General features: G+C 38.3%; 1 protein-coding gene across 1 annotated transcript in view; it reads right to left on the bottom strand.

Annotated features, from left to right (window-relative positions):
* Positions 1 to 541: 541 nt before the first annotated feature.
* The window catches only part of crhr1 (corticotropin releasing hormone receptor 1), a 164887-nt gene continuing 147979 nt past the window's right edge, over positions 542 to 17449 (bottom strand). Inside the window, exons 13-14 of the mRNA XM_037544992.1 lie at positions 17062 to 17103; positions 542 to 9045 (exon numbers count right to left, since the gene is read on the bottom strand). Coding sequence (XP_037400889.1) covers positions 8905 to 9045; positions 17062 to 17103 — 183 coding nt within the window. The 3' untranslated portion in view covers positions 542 to 8904. The remainder of the gene's footprint in view (positions 9046 to 17061; positions 17104 to 17449) is intronic.

Raw genomic sequence — 17449 nt, 5'->3', positions numbered from 1 at the left:
TCTGATCCACTTCAACACATACTAACACACCATCACAACAGTGTTACTGCAATGCTGAGAATGCTAAACCACCCAAATAGTACCTGCTGTGTGAGGGCCCATGGGGGTCCTGACCACTGAAGAACAGGGTAAAAGGGGGCTAACAAAGTATGCAGAGAAACAGATGGACTACAGTCTAACTAATGAAGTGCACCTATATATATATATATATATATATATATATATTAAGTGGAGCTGATAAAATGGACAGTGAGCATAGAAACAAGGAGGGTGTCAATGTTATGCATTGTTTGTGTATATTTATAAAATATTCAGTATGTCACTCTTTTACTTTTTGCAGCTTTCATTCTTTATGGGAGCCTTGCCTTAATTTTTTCAAGAAAATCTGTATAGATTTCTTTTTTCATATCTCCAAGGTTCAGTCTTAAAAGATTTTGTTTTTAGCTTTTCACGATCCAGTGGCCATTTTGCATGGAAAAGAAACAAATGAAGGGTGTTTAGTATGATTTCAGTGCAAATACACCATACTGGTCAAGGAAGATACAGAAAACAAAAATTTAATGCATGACTCAAACACATCATAGTTCTTGAAGCCTTCAAGCATTTGGACTTTGTACAAATAATACAGGTCCTTAATTCTGTCAGCATCAAAATTATAAAACAGATGGAACAGGTAAACAAATGTAATAAACAAAATGTTCCTTAAGCACTGTAGAAGATGAAATGATCAAGATTTTTCTACAGAACCACAGAATCAAAGCAAATCACACATTTCATCTCTCCTATCTGAAGCCACACACTTTGGACCTTAGTTTGCTATATTATGAGCTCTGTCACTTGTGTGGCTGTGTGCTCTGACCTCAACCACTTTTAAATAATGTGATAAATATAGATTTCTGTGCAAAATACATTTAAATAAATATTTTTGTATGTACAGCTTCACAACATGGACGAACACAGGAAAAAAAAAACACCGTTTGTAGATACAGATGATGTGATTGAAATAGGTCCAGGCCTTGTATAACTTACTCCTGTTGAAAACATAAAGAACCAAAGAGATTAAATAAAGTGACAGCAGCTTTGCATTTTATGGAAATAAAGGTGTGAGGACAGAAGTGTTCATAATTGTACCTTGTTAGTGGACTTTACTGACACTACGATGACGAGCATTACACCGATCGAAAAAGAAATTAAAGTAGTTCTGCCAAACCTCAAGATATATAGGCTACAGGACTATGGCCAACAAATCTGATAGACACTGACCTCAGCATAAAGGAGTTCTACTTACTATGGAACATATATATTTGTATCTTTGTGTTGTCAGTTAGAACATTTAATACTAAGATGGAGAAGTTTATCCAAGCTTTCTTTCTACTGCTTGTCATGTTCCTCTTCCATTTGTATGAAGCAGTTGTTTGAACATTTTCGCTAAGCCCATTGAGTGCATCATATGTTGGTGTATTGCAGATGTTTGAGAGTACTGACGATGGCACTTTTCTTTGGAGTAGCGGTTGTCTGGTGCTGGTGTCTAGTGGCTGCCTGACCCACTTACCGAGAAAAGAGTGAGGGGGGAAAATGCTCAGACAAAGCAGCTGAGATGTAACTCCCATGCTGTGAATTTCCAAAAAATGATTGAGCTTGTCACACCTTTTAATGGAGGTATAGATTTGGCATCACTGGGCTTTAATAAGGGGGTGCTTGTATGAATATCGTACACTTCTAAGATATGAGATCTACAGTTAAATTGACTTGGAAGTTAATATCTCTTAGGTGATTGGTGTTATGCAGCCCTAAGAAAGCTTTGGTTAGAGTCTGAGCAGGATTAATAGGCCTGTATGGCTTCTGGTGAATGGTGATCTATAATAATGCTTAAATCTAATTGAGAGTTTCAGAAGGTTTATGTGTTTGATTTAGACTCAACAGCCATTTTAATTGTTGGCTTTTTGCTGCTCAATCTGAATGTGGCAGTTTGAACTGTTTTCCATTAAAAGTGCTATAAATAAAGAAAAAAATCTCATGAAGTGTATCCAGGACAGAGATGAGAGCTTTGCTTTGTGAGGCTTCAGCTCGTGATGCTGAATCAAATCCTCACATGCCCTTTAGCCACTTTCACATTTGATGCCAAACGGTTCCATTTGACAAACCAACAATAGCTCAAGCATCTCCAACAATCCCTGTCACCCTTTTCATCTGTTTGTTTGTTTATAAGACCAAGCTCTGAACTGACATACAGTTTAAACCACAGTCATAGCAATACAGCGATCAAAAATGAAAGCATACATGAGTTTTCTCTTTTAATTGGAAAAATTCTGGTTAATCCTTCATTTGCAGTGCCGGCTGACAAACAAGATGATTCTATTTTCCACATATTTCCATGTTTTTGTTTGCCAGCAATTTGGGTCACATTTTGACAAGCTATTCTGGCGATAACAAAAGGCTGCAGACACATTAAAACAAATTTGCTCTGACTACATCCCCACCCCAAAGCGGATGCGCCTTCAGTGGAAAGGCGATTGATTTCAAACGTCAATAAATTGTCTAGAACCAACATAATCACAAAGCTTGATTCTGATGATTGTAAAGGCCAGATTACATGGTGTGAAACCACCCTGCTATTATCACAAGCAGTTACTACAGAAACTTGACCAGCATATCAGTTTGCTGGTAATATTGCACTATATTGCTGGTCTGCAGTTTTATCAGTGTCTTTTAATAAAATAGCCGATAATACTCTGATAATTACTGACTTTTTTTGTCACCGTCCTGCAGAGATTTAACCTAGCAATCTCCTGGTGGTAAGGCAGAACGTCAGATGGTTGTAACATAATGACTGTTGAATATGAACAGAAAACACAATTATGGTTAAAATAATAAAAACATGTCAAATTTCCTGACCTTGAAAATAACACATTACACATTTTTATGTAAAGATTTAAAGGAAAAAGAGATTAATAGAAAACAAAGATACATGGGACGTTTCACCACCAGTGCAATGGTATTTCCATTTAAGCTTTACATTATTTAGGTTTGTTTGAATTTAAGGATGATAACCATTGAGAAAACAATCATAATCAAAATGATATCAGCCAATATAATTGGTTATTCAGTTATATTGTCTGAATTTTTAAACCCTTAAAATTGGTATTGTTGACCAAATGTACATATCAGCGGGGTCTGTAGTAATTACTACAATTTTCTACAATTCTACCTTAGTGTTGCCGGATTACACAATGAGCATGACAGGTTGCTATATTGGAGCAGGATGTTTCAGGGTCTAGGTCAATCCATCGCACTATAGACATTCTCAGCATGTTTACCTAAATTATTATTCTTATGAGAGTAGTAGCACAGCTTTATGTCCTAAGTCAGCATTCGTTCAGTGCTTTTCTTCATCTGTAATGGACACAGTTGACTGTGTGCATCACAGTAACTAGATTTAATTAGAGTTAATGTAGTCAGTTTAGAGTATTGAGCAGTAAGCAGTCACAAGCTTTGATCAATAGTGGCTCAGGTATTGCATGGACATAACATTTATGACCAGTTATGTTGGTCTGTGGAACTCAACTTAGCCCATTCCAGGAAGATTTCTGCTTGGAAGTGGTGAATCAGGCTGATGGCTTGATGCAGGGGACATATACTTCAGGGCTGCATCGATACCATTTTTTTTTTCTCCCCCCAGACCGAGTACAAGTTTGAGTACAGGTGTAGTACTCGCTGATAGTCTGATACCTTAATGAACTACATACTTCGAGTTGTAGTTGTGTGAATGAATGCAGTGTACCTTAACCGATAAATAATTAAAATCTAGCTGAATGAGTTCAATGACATGCATTAGCTAGCTGTGCTACGATAATTATCCTAAATTGAGTAGTTTGCAGTGGCAAAGAGCGGGTTTAGTTCCACTTCAGAAAAGTGCTTCTGTACAGCTGTAAGTAAAGTGTTTTGGTTTAGGTTTGGCCCTTGCTCCTCATCTGTCTAAACAGTGGTCTCTGTAGCACAGTGACAGCAGGAATCACATCTGTGGGGCTCACTTTTTGTGTTGAAGTCTTTTTGGCTGACCTGTAGTTAAGTGTCCTTTTAAGCCAGATTTACTCTGCACAATTTTAGAAATATTGCTCTTTGGTGAATCACAATGTACGAAAACGCTCGGTCCATGTTACATGAAATGTAGCCTCTCCAGACAACTTTGTCTATGGACAATTTCTCAAAAAAGCGGTTTGCTAACCAAATGGGTATTGTCGGTAGCCTATTTTACAAAGACAGTTTAAAAATCACTGTTAACGTTTATACCTCTTCACCTTTATTGGCTGCCTTTATGAGGCTGTGATTGTGTCTAAAATCATGCTGTGTGTTCCTCGTGGGAACGTGCCAAAGTGGAATGTTTTCAAGTTACCGACAGCTTTGTGTCTGACAACCATGGAGTCAGTAACTTTGTTTAAGCAGACCCTCATTCACTTCCAGCTGGTGTCATGTGTTCATTAGCAGTGTTCACTTGGCTTATTTCATGTATCAGCTGATATTAGTTGAATATGAGGATCAGTGGCTTATGAGGTCAAGTACAACTAAATGAGCACAGTATCGGGCCAATAGCTGATATATCGGTATTGATGCTTCCCAACTTCTGATTTGCAGAATTGAAAGGTTGTTGTCCTTATCAGGTATAAAGTAAGTTATGGTCAGTTCCACTGGTTTATCGTCCATTGTCTTCATTTTTGTTCAAATGGAAAGTTAACACAGCTTCATATTGCTATTTTGAACACTATTTTCATCGACTGACTCTGCTCTGTTCAATTAATTCTGCTCTTTTCTGACAAAAAAAGTAGCAAATGTGTACAATGTGTCCAAACACTGAACTGATTGTTAGTTAGCTGTATAACAATGAAATACCAGTTTTGTGGAATGGGACAGTGGCCATGAAAGTGCTAAAAGAACATTTGCTGTATTTTTACCGCTTTGTCCAACCAATTAGAAGTCTGTTAAACTTTAAGCACTTTTAGCACCACAAGTAGTGTCAAGCCTATCCTGCAAATGGCCTGAAACACATCTGATTATACTCCTTAAATCATTTGGTCTTAGTTGGTCTTCAAACAACCGATGGTGTATGCTCCTGCATTGTTGGAGTGAAAACCTACAGCCACACCATCCCTTTGTGGATAAGATTGGACATCCCTGGGATAGACTACTGAGCTGAAACTTGAAGCAGTGGTTGTTGGTTTTCCTGGAAATAGCAAGGGTTTTGTCAGGTTCAGTATGTATGCTATCCTAGTGGGAAATTCTAAAGACCTATTTGTTCATAGAGATGTCGCATAGATATGCCACTTAAGCGTTGTTTAACTATTTGTACATGTAGTACATTCATTTACAGTGCATCTCACCATGTCTTGTTTGATTGCACATTCAGAGCAGAGTAAAACTCTTTCAATGTCCTTATAATCAGGAATACAGCTTTGGTTTAAAAGCCTTGTGCCTTTGCCTTTACAGTTCTTTTACAATTGTTTAAGCTTAATGTGGAATAGGAGGGCAAACCGGTCCCTAGTGCTGGATTTACATGATGAAACTTTCATGCTGTGAGTTTCATGCAACATAATTTATGTGCAACTTGACAGTTACATGAAGCTGTTAAAAACGAAGAGGTTGAAAGCTATACATTCAGTTACTCTGATAGTCTAGCATATTAGCATCTTATTTTTAATGCGTTACATCATTCTTGCTAAACAAATTCATCTGCAGTGTGTCATTTATATTTGCACATTTGCAGCATTATCATTTTTGTATAATTTTTCCATCTGCTAATGCCCTTCCTTTTTCTTTAACTGTATGTACATATATTGTTTATCTGTGCATCTGTGATTTATTAGGCCCCACACCTTGGTCTTCTCTTTTCTAGTAATTCCATCCATTGATTCTCAAATGAGGGAATGTCAAGAGAGGAGAAAAGGAATAATGTAGCTCAGATTACAATAAGTAAAACCAGCTGGTGACAGAAATTTTAGCTCCAATAAAATAGTTTGTGCTCATGGCTCAATGAACAGACACCAACTACAGACCTTGTAAACAGTGTAACAGCAGTCAGGAGGATCTCATTTTGAGTCATCCAGTATGCTGTTTTGTTGTCCGTTACTTTGAGGAACTTGGAACTTGAAATGTTGCTTGACCTCAACATGTGCGTTGTGGCAGTTCTGATTGGCTGTTTCAAGAAACTTGTTTAATGAAGTTGAACTGCTTGCAACTGTTATGACAGAGTGTCAAATGAGATTCAGGATGCACAGTTTTTACATTTTAGGCAACTGAAGCTGCATGTAAGTGCCATCATGTGAAGCCAGCCTAAATCACTGTAGAATGCCAAATGTAGTCTGGAGCCATTTTGTACATCTCTTCTCTGCATCTTAATATAGTAAAAAAACACTGGAGAGGGTGATCCAGAAATCCACAATTAATGACTGTTCTTCTGTCTACAGTAATTGACACTTGTGCTATGTGCCCGCACAAATTGCAAGTGTTAAATATCAAATTTTTAGTTTTTATACACAATGTGATGGTTTTAAGGCTTGTTAGAGAGAAAATCTGTTTAGACTCCAGTAGTCTTGTTAAACATAACTGCCAACATACCATGTCTTTTGTCTAGCCTTGTTTCTCACTATTTTGTGTTCATCCTGTTAGCTTGCTGGTAATTTGAGAATTTGTACTGGAAGCTTGGCTGTTTGCTGAATACATTGTTTGAGCTTCTTAAAAGGGTAGGGAATGAGTCCTTCCTTTTTTGTTTTGTACAATAAGCTTTTTATTATGTTGGAGCCTGTCTCTCTGCTTTTTTGAATGTGCCTTTAGAAACCTTCACCTAACCAGGTGGAAAAGCATTTTATTGATGTCAAAGCTTCTCTCTGCTCTTGTCCCTAGGGTGCTCAAAGAGGGTGTGAAAGTCACAGGGCTGGCCTGGATAACGGAGAAGAAAGAGAGGTAGAGCTAGTGTTAAAATAAGAAAGGCCTACATATCCCAATTTGGAAAATATAGATGGCCATTTCCTCTGCAATAGGATAAATACTGGGCACCCCAATAGATTAAATAAAACTGTAATTTGATCTTTTTCGTCTTCTTCTGATTCTAATTAAATACTAATGATTTCTTGTATAACTAGGTCTGTAAAGCACTTTGAGCTGCCACTGGCATGAAAAGTTTTATTTATATGTATGTGTGTGTGTATATGTGTATATTTTCTGCTTGCTTATATAATTGGAGCTGACATATCAAGTCTCTGAAAGTGATATGCCTGTATGGTCTGCTTAGCTTTATGGATTATGCAGCAGTATGCTTTAGGTTGATGACCAAACACAGGATGTCCAAAAGATGAAACTTTGGGAACACCTCAATCATAACGAGTAAGTGATGAGTGAAAGGACTGATTTACGTGTTTGTAGACACACAACAATGGACAATGGTGCAGAACCTCTTAGTCTAGTGGGTGAGGTGTGATCTTAGAATGAGAACTTGGCAAAACTTTGGTTCTGGATTGTGGTGAGGTCCAAGCAGGAGTACACCCTGTCTAAAACCCCACCTCTGAGTTCCTGGACTTAACATCCAGTTTACAATCCTACAGAAGCACAAGCTAGCTAGTGAAATGCTTTCACTAATGCAACTGGTTTTCCATTGCAAATGGTACCGTTTACTTTGACTGCATATGTATTGGTACATGCACTACATATCTACTTGCTTAATTTGAGTTTTCTGGAGTTTATGCTTCCATCCACATTAAAATCAGTTTTACATGGTTGTCCCCAGATGTTCTCGTTATAACATCACAACTGGCTCCATAAGATTAAATATTTGTTGACTTACGTTGAAACCTCCAGCACTTACACTTAATTTGAGCTCTGTCTTTTGAAGATTATATTGCTGGTCATCTGTCACAACCTTGAATGATACATTCATGAATGCTTATGAATGAAGAACTGCACAAAAAATGATAGTCTATGTGTTAGAGTAGTTCAAACAGTCTGCGGTAATCTTTTTTTTCCAGATGGCCTAATTGAATTGTATAAACTTTTTTATACAATTTGAGGATAAGCTCATGTAACACTTCCTTGCCCAGTCTGTCTGATAACAGATTGACTAATCCTCAAAACTGAAACTGGCAGTGTTTTTGTCTACGTGTTTGTCTACAAATGTGAACATGGTCCAAATGCTAAAGGGCAGTAGTTTGTAGTCTTGTATTTGAATGGTGGTTCATATAGCTGTCGGATATATACCTATGATGACATTATATTTAGGGAGTACTCCAATAACAGCAAAAGATTTAACCCAGATGGACAACAAGTCTACCATTGATACCAGCATGGGTGGTTTGTTGGGAAAGCAACCCTTCATGCTGGCCATATAATTTGATTTAAAATCTGCAGTAATTTGACACATTTCTGCTCGAAGCTCCCACACTTCAATCCCTTGATCCAACAGGTCTGCCAGTGAAGCCGAGCCAGCAGCGAAATCCCCCACTGAGAAAATCATATACACTCAGGAAAGCAGACTAGGGGAAAAGAAAATTAAATTAAACTTTGATCATTTCTACCTGACAGACTCCACCATAATGTTTGTTTTGGAGCCTGGCATCTCTGTCCTTTATTCTGCACAGATTGAGTCCAACCCTCACATGATCAGAGAGTAGCTCTGCTCCATGTTTACTTCCACTCATCTGTCCATTCTCTTAACTGTCCTGCCAGGTGAGCCTTTAACTCTTTGTACACTGGCACCCCATTTGGAGGCATTATTTAGTTGAAGGCCTCATACCCTGTTTGGACCGCAGCTGTTCCCTGGGTTTTCTTGAGGGAGCGGAGGGCTGGCTGTAGTTACTTAGGGTTGGAGAGGTTGGGGGTGTGCAGTACAAGTAAAGATTTGGTGGTCAAGATCAGTTGAGATCAAACGGCAGATGACTGTTTGATGCTGTGGAAGCTGACCCGAGTCGGAGAGGTGGGGATCGACATGGCCCGCGCCACCCTTGCTCGAATGGAGTGCTTGTCCTGCCAGCGGTGCCAGCGCTTCCGAACTGCTGATCGTACCTGGGAACATACCGATAAACCTGTCAACAACTTTAGTTACTGCAATACTACTATATTAAAGGCATTAAAATTGCATTGAGGATGCATGATGGGACAAAATATCATTATAGCGCTCATATTGCTACTGCAACATGGGTTTAATTGTAATTTACCTGCTCTTATATTGATAGACACATTGGAAAAAATAAAATAAAATTCTAATTGGTCAGAAGGTATGTATGTATGCATTTGTAGTCTTTAGCAGTATCATAATATGACAATAACAAATGTGCAGGTCTATTTTGTATCTTTTTGGTAGCAAATGTGGAACAAGATGGAAATATATCAAAGCTTGATCCCATAATAATAAAAAGGGAGGAGAATATGAACAAAGAGATGGCTCAGAAGATGAGAAAGGAAGTGTGAAAGGAAGCTGAATTTAGTTTAAGCACCGCAACAGACAAGAGGTTGGAGAATGGTTGTGAAGTTCATTAGATGTCATTCCTTAGCTTCTCTCATCACACATGTTCCAAGTGTCTGTTGGTGGGACATTAGGGTCCACCCTTTTCTGTCAAATATGAAACAAGTATCTGCCCAGGACTTCGAGACCAAATAACTTTGAGAGGCCAATTAATGCTTAAAAGTTAGGAAAAGATCTAGTAAATGTCCTCCCATCTCCCGCTGGCTAATGGATGTTATGTCATTTTTAAAATTGGAAAAAATTAAATATACGATAAGAGGCTGTACAGCTAAGTTCTTCAATAAATGGCAACCCTTCATTTCTTACTTCAACGAATTAGAGACTTTACCTGACTTTACCTTTAACTGTGTGCTCTCTTGTTTCTTACTTTCATTTTGTTTTTTTTTTCTGTCTATTGGGCCATGTCTATGGCGTGGTGGTTGGTGGTGCTAGTCGGTCGCGGTGGGGTGCGGTGGGGTGGGAGGGGAGGGTAAAAAAAATATATATATACACAACAAAGTAACTAAAGGAAAACTGTTTCTTTTCTATTTTTTTTTTTTCTGTTGGTTTCATGTTAAGCTGAAAACAGCTGGTTCATGAGATGTTATTTTGCATGCTGGGGATGTTACAGAACTGGAAGCAACAGTTCTTGTACTTTGAAAATGATTACAGGGGTTCTGAGTGGGACATAATACCCTGCTGTAAATTTTTGTGACCATGTGTATATGTATGGGTTAGTCACTCTTCTTAAAAAGTACCTATTTGTGACTGATGGTTTTGTTGATACTCTAACTGTAAGGCTACTTACCGGCAAAACTGTACCAGCCTCTCATGTTGCCATTTTGACTGTTAACTCATTGTTATAGTCCATGGTTATGTTTCAGATATATTTGCAGTGCTTCTTTTAATAAAAAGATTAAAAAAAAAAAAAGTTAGGAAAAGAAAGTGATGATGGTTTTTAAAGAGAGAACATGGTGTACTTTTTGTGTCTTAGACTTTGCTCACAATTTTCTGTCAAAAATACAAGTGATCAGGAAAAAGAAACGCATGCTGCCATATGCTTTAATGATGCAGGAAAAATGTACAAACGGGTCTAATGGGTGTTTAATTTTGGGAGGGAGGATGACACAATGAGAGCAATTATTTATGATAAAATCTGCTTCTACAAACATTTGTGAAAGAATGAGTCGCTCTCAGGAGCTCAGTGAATTGCAGTGTGGTACCATGATGGGATGCTGCTGTGCAACAAGTCCAGTTGTGAAATTTCCTCACTACTAAATATTCCAGTCAACTGTCAGTGGTATTATAAGATAAGATAAGATGCGTTTATTATAACAAAATTGAAGTAATTTGGAATGACGGCAACTCAGCCACAAAGTAGTAGGCCATGTAAAATGACCAAGCAGGGTCAGTGGATGGTGAAGCACAGTCAATCGCTACAGACCTCCAAACTTCATGTGGCCTTCAGATTAGCTCCAGAACAGCGTAGAGAGCTTCATGGAATGAGTTTCCATGGCCGAGCAGCTGCATCCAAGCCTTACATCACCAAGCGCAATGCAAAGAATCGAATGCTGTGGTGTAAAGAGCTACCACTGGACTCTAGAGCAGTGGAGACATGTTCTCTGGAGTTACGAATCACACTTCTCCAACTGGCAATCCGATGGACAGAGTCTAGGTTTGGCAGTTGCCAGGAGAATGGTACTTGTCTGACTGCATTGTGTCAAGTATAAAGTTTGGTTGAGGGGGATTATGGTGTGGGGTTGTTTTTCAGGAGTTGGGCTCAGCCTTTTAGTTCCAGTGAAAGGAACTCTTAATGCTTCAGCAGACCAAGAGATTTTGGACAATTTAATTTGGACAATTTCAAGTCCATAGACATGGATGAGTGAGTTTGGTGTGGAAGAACTTGACTAGCCTGCACAGAGCCCTGACCTGAACCTTCAACCCGACAGAACACCTTTGGGATGAATTAGACCAGCGACTGCGAGCCAGGCCTTCTCGTCCAACATCAGTGTCTGACCTCACAAATGCGCTTCTAGAAGAATGGTCAAAAATTCCCATAAACACACTCCTAAACCTTGTGCAAAGCCTTCTCAGAAGAGTTGAAGCTGTTACAGCTGCAGAGGGTGGGCTGGCATCATATTAAACCCTATGGATTAAGAATGGTATATCACTGAAGTTCATATGCATGTGAAGACAGACAAGTGAATACTTTTGGCAATATAGTGCATGTCCAAGCCAACCTATTTGATACATCTCAATAGCACTTATTTTGTTGTCCATGTCCTAGTACACCACTCTTGATTTATTTAACTTCATGCTGTGCAAAATGTAAATAAAACAGAATACAATGTTCAAATCATGTAAACCCTTAATTTAATTGAAAATTGTACAAATACATTATATCCAATGTTCAAACTGAGAAATTTAGCTTTTTTGAAAAATATATAAAAATACCCAATGCCAAACCACCTTCTGCACATATTACAACAGCATGGCTCTGTAGTAAGTCTTTACTACAGAGCCAGTAGTAAGAGGCCTGCCTGCAGTCCTGACCTGTCACCCATTGAAAACATTTAGCTCATTATGAAATGAGAATACAACAAAGGAGAACAGTTGAGCAGATGAAATCCTATGTCAAGCAAGAATGGGAAGACATTTCTTTCAAAACTACAGCAATTAGTCTCCTCAGTTCTCAAATGCGTACTGAGCATTGTTTTAGTAGAAGTGATGCAGCATAATGATATTCTTGATATATTTTGGAAGTTTTTTGGAAATGGGAATTTTATTTCTAAGATGGTTAGATATACAGTAATCCACATGCATAAAAAGGGGAATGTCAAAATGGGGGGGAAAAAAACTTAACAGAACTGGAGTCCAAAAAGTGATCAAAAGATCTAGAGAAAATGAGACTCCTGACAACTGTGAAATACCTGATAGTCCACCAAAACTGTCACCATCAGATAAACAATACTTAAAGCTCATGTCGTTGAGAGACCAGAGGAAAAAGTGCTCTTGCTTTAGATCTGAAAAGTCCACAGGTTGTTCTACTTTGAGAAAACATGTTAGTGCTGTGTGTTTGAAAGGATGAATAGCTGTCAAGAATCAATTACTGAGAGAGGAAAATAGCAGGAAAAAGAGAAAATTCTGTTCAAGTTGGCGGTGTTCTTAGAACAATTAATCCAGACTTCAACATCATTGAGTTTGGGGTTATTGGATAGTGAGAAGCAGAAAATGCAACCAACTTCTAGGGTGGAGCTTTGGAAGTGTGAAATAATTCTCCCAAAATGAATGGAAAATGTAATATAGAAAAAGTTTATTGACGCTTCTGTGGGTATTTATTTGTAAAATAGTTGTGGCTTTTTTTCCTCTTACAGAAAACTTAATAACTTGGGCTTAAGGGCTGATTTTACTGAATACTGAATAAATGAATGTCAGTTTCTGACATTTGCACAGTTGTGTGTTGTAGATGGATCTATGTATATATGCTTTACATGAGTCCAGGTCCTGTAATTATGTAGTTCTGACATTAATTTACAACAGATTCTGACAGAGGGGCTTGAACCCTACCATTCCACAAATTAAGCTGCTAAGACTGACAGATGATGATCAATTGTAAACACAATGGTCCTGAGGCAAAAGAAAATGTGCTAATGTGATGCATTAGATTAACAGAGGGTCTGTTCAAAAAAGAGAAATTCCATATTTTTAAACATCATTTATATGTCCACATTAATAAGTAAGTCTCATGGGCACTATATAAAGGGAAAAAGGGTACTAATTATGTTTCAGGATATGCTTTTTGGATTGCATTAGTTTCCTATGGGAAGTCAAGGAAAATGTCAGCTCAATTTCCATGTGACCTTTAAATGTGTCCTCAGCTATTGAGATCATCATGGAGAATGCACCTATCTGTAAAGCCTGTTCTCTGTGGTGAAGGAGATGGGTGACAGATATGAAGGCAGTTAGATGGACATGATCTAATTCTGTTTATAGATGATGCCCTTTTCCTCTGGTTTGTGATCAGACTGGTCATTTTTCTTATAAGGTCTAGCATTATGATTTGTTCCAGAGGACTGGTCCTAGATAAGCAGAAAAAGGCCAGCTTCTGCACTGAGCTGATCTTACATGTAGAGTCAAATCATTAACATTTAATCATCTGTGATGTACGTCACATGCAGAAATGCCAGCAGATTTAGCATGAAGTCATTTGAACATTTAAAGTTAACATAAGTTTTAATGAGTTAACATAACTACATATACCTGACTGCTTCATCTGACAGTCTTTAGAGCCTGGAGCATGTTTGATTGTGTTTAAACATGTTTGAAGGGCATTGGCACAGTGAAGGTGTTTTAATCAATGAGCTGCCAATTTAAAAAAAGCTCCAGCCCTTTTAAAGGCTTCCATCTCTCCAAATCAATTTGAAGGATGTCATTATAAACATTAACCTGCCTTTGTCTTCATCTAATCTCCTAGGATGTCTTGTCTTTGAAACAGTCCACAGAGAACATTTTCCTGCCACTCAAATGCAGGAGCGCAACTTGAAATTCTCGCCACCACTTTGCTGACAGGCTTACAATCACTTTAGATGTAGGTATCATCCCGCTGGGTGTATTGCTGACACAATACTTTGTCTGCTACAAAATTTCGATATTCTGACTCAAGCACCACAAAAGCAAATAGTAGTGGCAATGTACCAGCCAGAAATGTGAGTAAACAGTCACACCCCTTGTCATTAATTACTGTAAGAAGATCAGAGGAAAGGTTCTTGCTATGCTTTGAAATTAATAATAGCATGTCATTAAGATTAATTGACCCTTATTAGTCCCACAACGGGGAAATTTCACCTCCGCATTTAACCCGTCTGTGAAGTGAAACACCACATACACTCTAGTGAGCACACACACACTAGGGGGCAGTGAGCACACTTACCCGGAGCGGTGGGCAGCCCAATCCGCAGCACCCAGGGAGCAGTTGGGGGTTAGGTGTCTTGCTCAAGCTCACCTCAGTCATGTGCTGTCGGCTCTGGGAATTGAACCGGCGACCTTCCGATCACAAGGCTGGTTCCCTAACCTCCAGCCCATGACTGCCCCAGTAGTGTCATTTAGCAGATACTTGTAGACTGGGTAGTTTATCAGGAGTATGCTACTGTGGCTTTTGTAGAATTTTCCCATTACAGTGAACAAATCATTTTCATAGATTATAATGGGTAAAAGGTCATCTAGGATCTAGCTATAGATCAGCAGAGTTTCTAACTTAATTCCTCATTGAACAGCTGGCATTAATTGAGTTGGTTTTAGATTTGGGCTGTTAATCTGTGCCTGAGTACTGGTGGCACACAAGTAATTAGCTTCTGCTGTGATTCAGGAACCTCGTATGGGAGATATTTGGGCTTTGTTTTGTTAATGATTCCCAGATAGAAAGCACAAGTGGGTATAATGCAAGTACAGGCAAAATCAGCAATGAAATGCTGATTTGACAAAGACAAACAGCTTGAATCTGGATCTTAATCAGATCTATTACTCATGCCAACTATTCTATGGGGAATTGTGCTAGAACTTGAGCTGATCCCCAGCTATTACAAGAGAGCAGTGACTGGTTAATTCGTTGGACCAGTTGAAATTCTTCTTAAGACTTTAGTTTTGTCATTACATTTTTACCGGTATTCAGTGAAGACAAAAATGCTCCTGCTGCATAGTCATGTGCAGTCTGAGGTAAAGTCGTCCAATTATTATGGGGACCAGTGATGGCCAGTTCCTTGAAGTTAGTCTTTAGACTAACATGGACACTGTATCGCTTGGAGGACTTCTGTTTTCTTTTGTACCGTCAGATGATGCTACGGTGTTGGGCCTGGCCCTCACAACAAGCCGCTTCTCATCTTGTACCCACAATTTTGAATGGCTTGTAATTTACCAGTTTCCAGGTGTGTCTTTAGTTTGTATTTGTAGATGTGTATAGGATGCACATGTGAGACAAAATGACCTGAGAAAATCACAGTAATGTTTATCCTTGTTTTTGCAGAGACTGTTCTTATAAGTGCCACCATAGGTGTATGTCTTGTTCACTTTTGATTTTCAACATTTTGTGCAGTAATATAAAAAAGTGTGATTGTTAAATATGATTCTTGAAAAGGAAAAGTGAATAAGCCTCTGTTAACCTATAAAAAATATTTTTTAAAGAGTGTTAGGTTAAAGTAAGCAGCTCTTTCAGCAATCAGCAAATCAATTTCGCGTAAATGAAAAAACAGAGAAGACCACTGATTGTACCTTTCCCTTTATTGTAAACTGCTATGAAAACCAATGGTGCTGTATATTTGTTAATACCTCAAGGTAAGTGTAAGCTCATGCTAGCTAAATATTTGCTTTATCTCTGGCACTAATTCCTCTTTTGGTACTCTTTCATAATTTTAACAAAGTCTGTAGGGAAAGAATGTTTATGGCTCAACTGAAAATACATAATTTAACAGATGACAGCATTAAATGCTGCAGTACTCATAACATATGATTTTTTTTCTTTCCAGTATAAAGTTCAGTGTTTCATTTTGATGTTATCAGATTAAAGAAATAAAAATGAAGTGCATATGTAATATGCCCTAAGATGTTCTTTATCCTACTTAAAGATATCACAGCAGTGTTTCAGTATCTGCTTTAAGTACTGAATAACTAATTTGGTGTCAGGATTAGCCCCTTCTTTGATTTTGAAGATTATGGGGAGCTTACTTTAATAATTTTATTTTATCAGTTATGTTGCTTCTTATGCTTTAGGCCTCTCTGCATATGTGGAAGTGCTGTTTGAAAAAGGCACAGTTGAAGTGGAAAACGGACTACATTTTGTTCACTGTCAGCTCAACTCAAGGTTGTTCTTGAGCTTTAGTATTGTATTGCAGCTGACAGTGTTTGAGGACGACTTGTATGCTTCATTCTATACTTCCGATACTTCTGACACTGACATCTTGTTTGCCTTGCCAGTGTGAGATGAGGGATATACTGTATGTTTTGCTTTCATTTAGTATTTCAGTTTCTGTCTCTGGTTAAGGGTCACAGATCAAGCGCATACCATCCTTTCCTCTTTACTTTGTTCAGCTGATTAGATCACATACGAAACAGTGTGGACCAAACTGTGATGAAATCAGAGACCCTTTCTCTATAACAGCTTCAGGGCTTTATAAGTCAAGGCTCCCTAAAGAATGGCGCAGTCCAAGAGAATCCACAAAGAATAGAATGGTTTATCTAATCTTAACCAGATTTTTAGCCCCTGTGCTGCATAATTTATGACAGTCCTGTTTTTTAACGGTATTGACCCTTTTTGCCATTGACTAATATTGGGTTGTTTGGGGATTTGGAGGCAATGTGATCCTATTGATTGGCCAGGTCAGGCAGAGGCAATGTGCACTGGCCAAATTACTTGGGGTTGCTTGCGCTGCACTTCAGGGTTTTGACAGGCTCTACTTGGAGTGTTTTACTGTCCTCCCTAGGATACAGGAGGAGGATAGACTTCTGTTGTTCTGAGCTGAGTGAGGCTGGTTAGAGGAAGCAAGGGCAGGGTAGGAGAGGAAAAGAGACCAAAAGAGTTTACTTACTTCACTGTTCAGGAAGCAATAAAACACAGACACAAAAAAGCCCTGGAGAGAAAGAGGGAGAAAGAAAAACATTGTAATGTTAACATGACTTTATTGCGCAATGGGCTAACAAGCATACCATGTCGCAAATCTGAAAAGATGGTAACGAGAAAAGCAGTTTTACTTCAACTGGCAAACCTTTTCTGTATTATTTAGTGTATTAGTGTTGGGTGCTGCCACCTTTTTTAATACCTTCAAAACTGTCTCCAAATATTACTGTGATGATAAAAAAAATACATGTTTAATAATTTTTTTAATGAATTGTATTAAAAATCTCAGTCACATTGTGGTCAAATTTAAGGTAATGACAACCATGTTGGTCTGCAACTATATTCTCATGTCTCCTTTT

The sequence above is a fragment of the Pygocentrus nattereri genome, chromosome 14, assembly GCF_015220715.1.
Source record: "Pygocentrus nattereri isolate fPygNat1 chromosome 14, fPygNat1.pri, whole genome shotgun sequence".
In the NCBI taxonomy this organism is placed as follows: Eukaryota; Metazoa; Chordata; class Actinopteri; order Characiformes; family Serrasalmidae; genus Pygocentrus; species Pygocentrus nattereri.
Note: the sequence above shows the minus strand (reverse complement) of the source record. Positions and strands in the feature narration are given on the sequence as shown.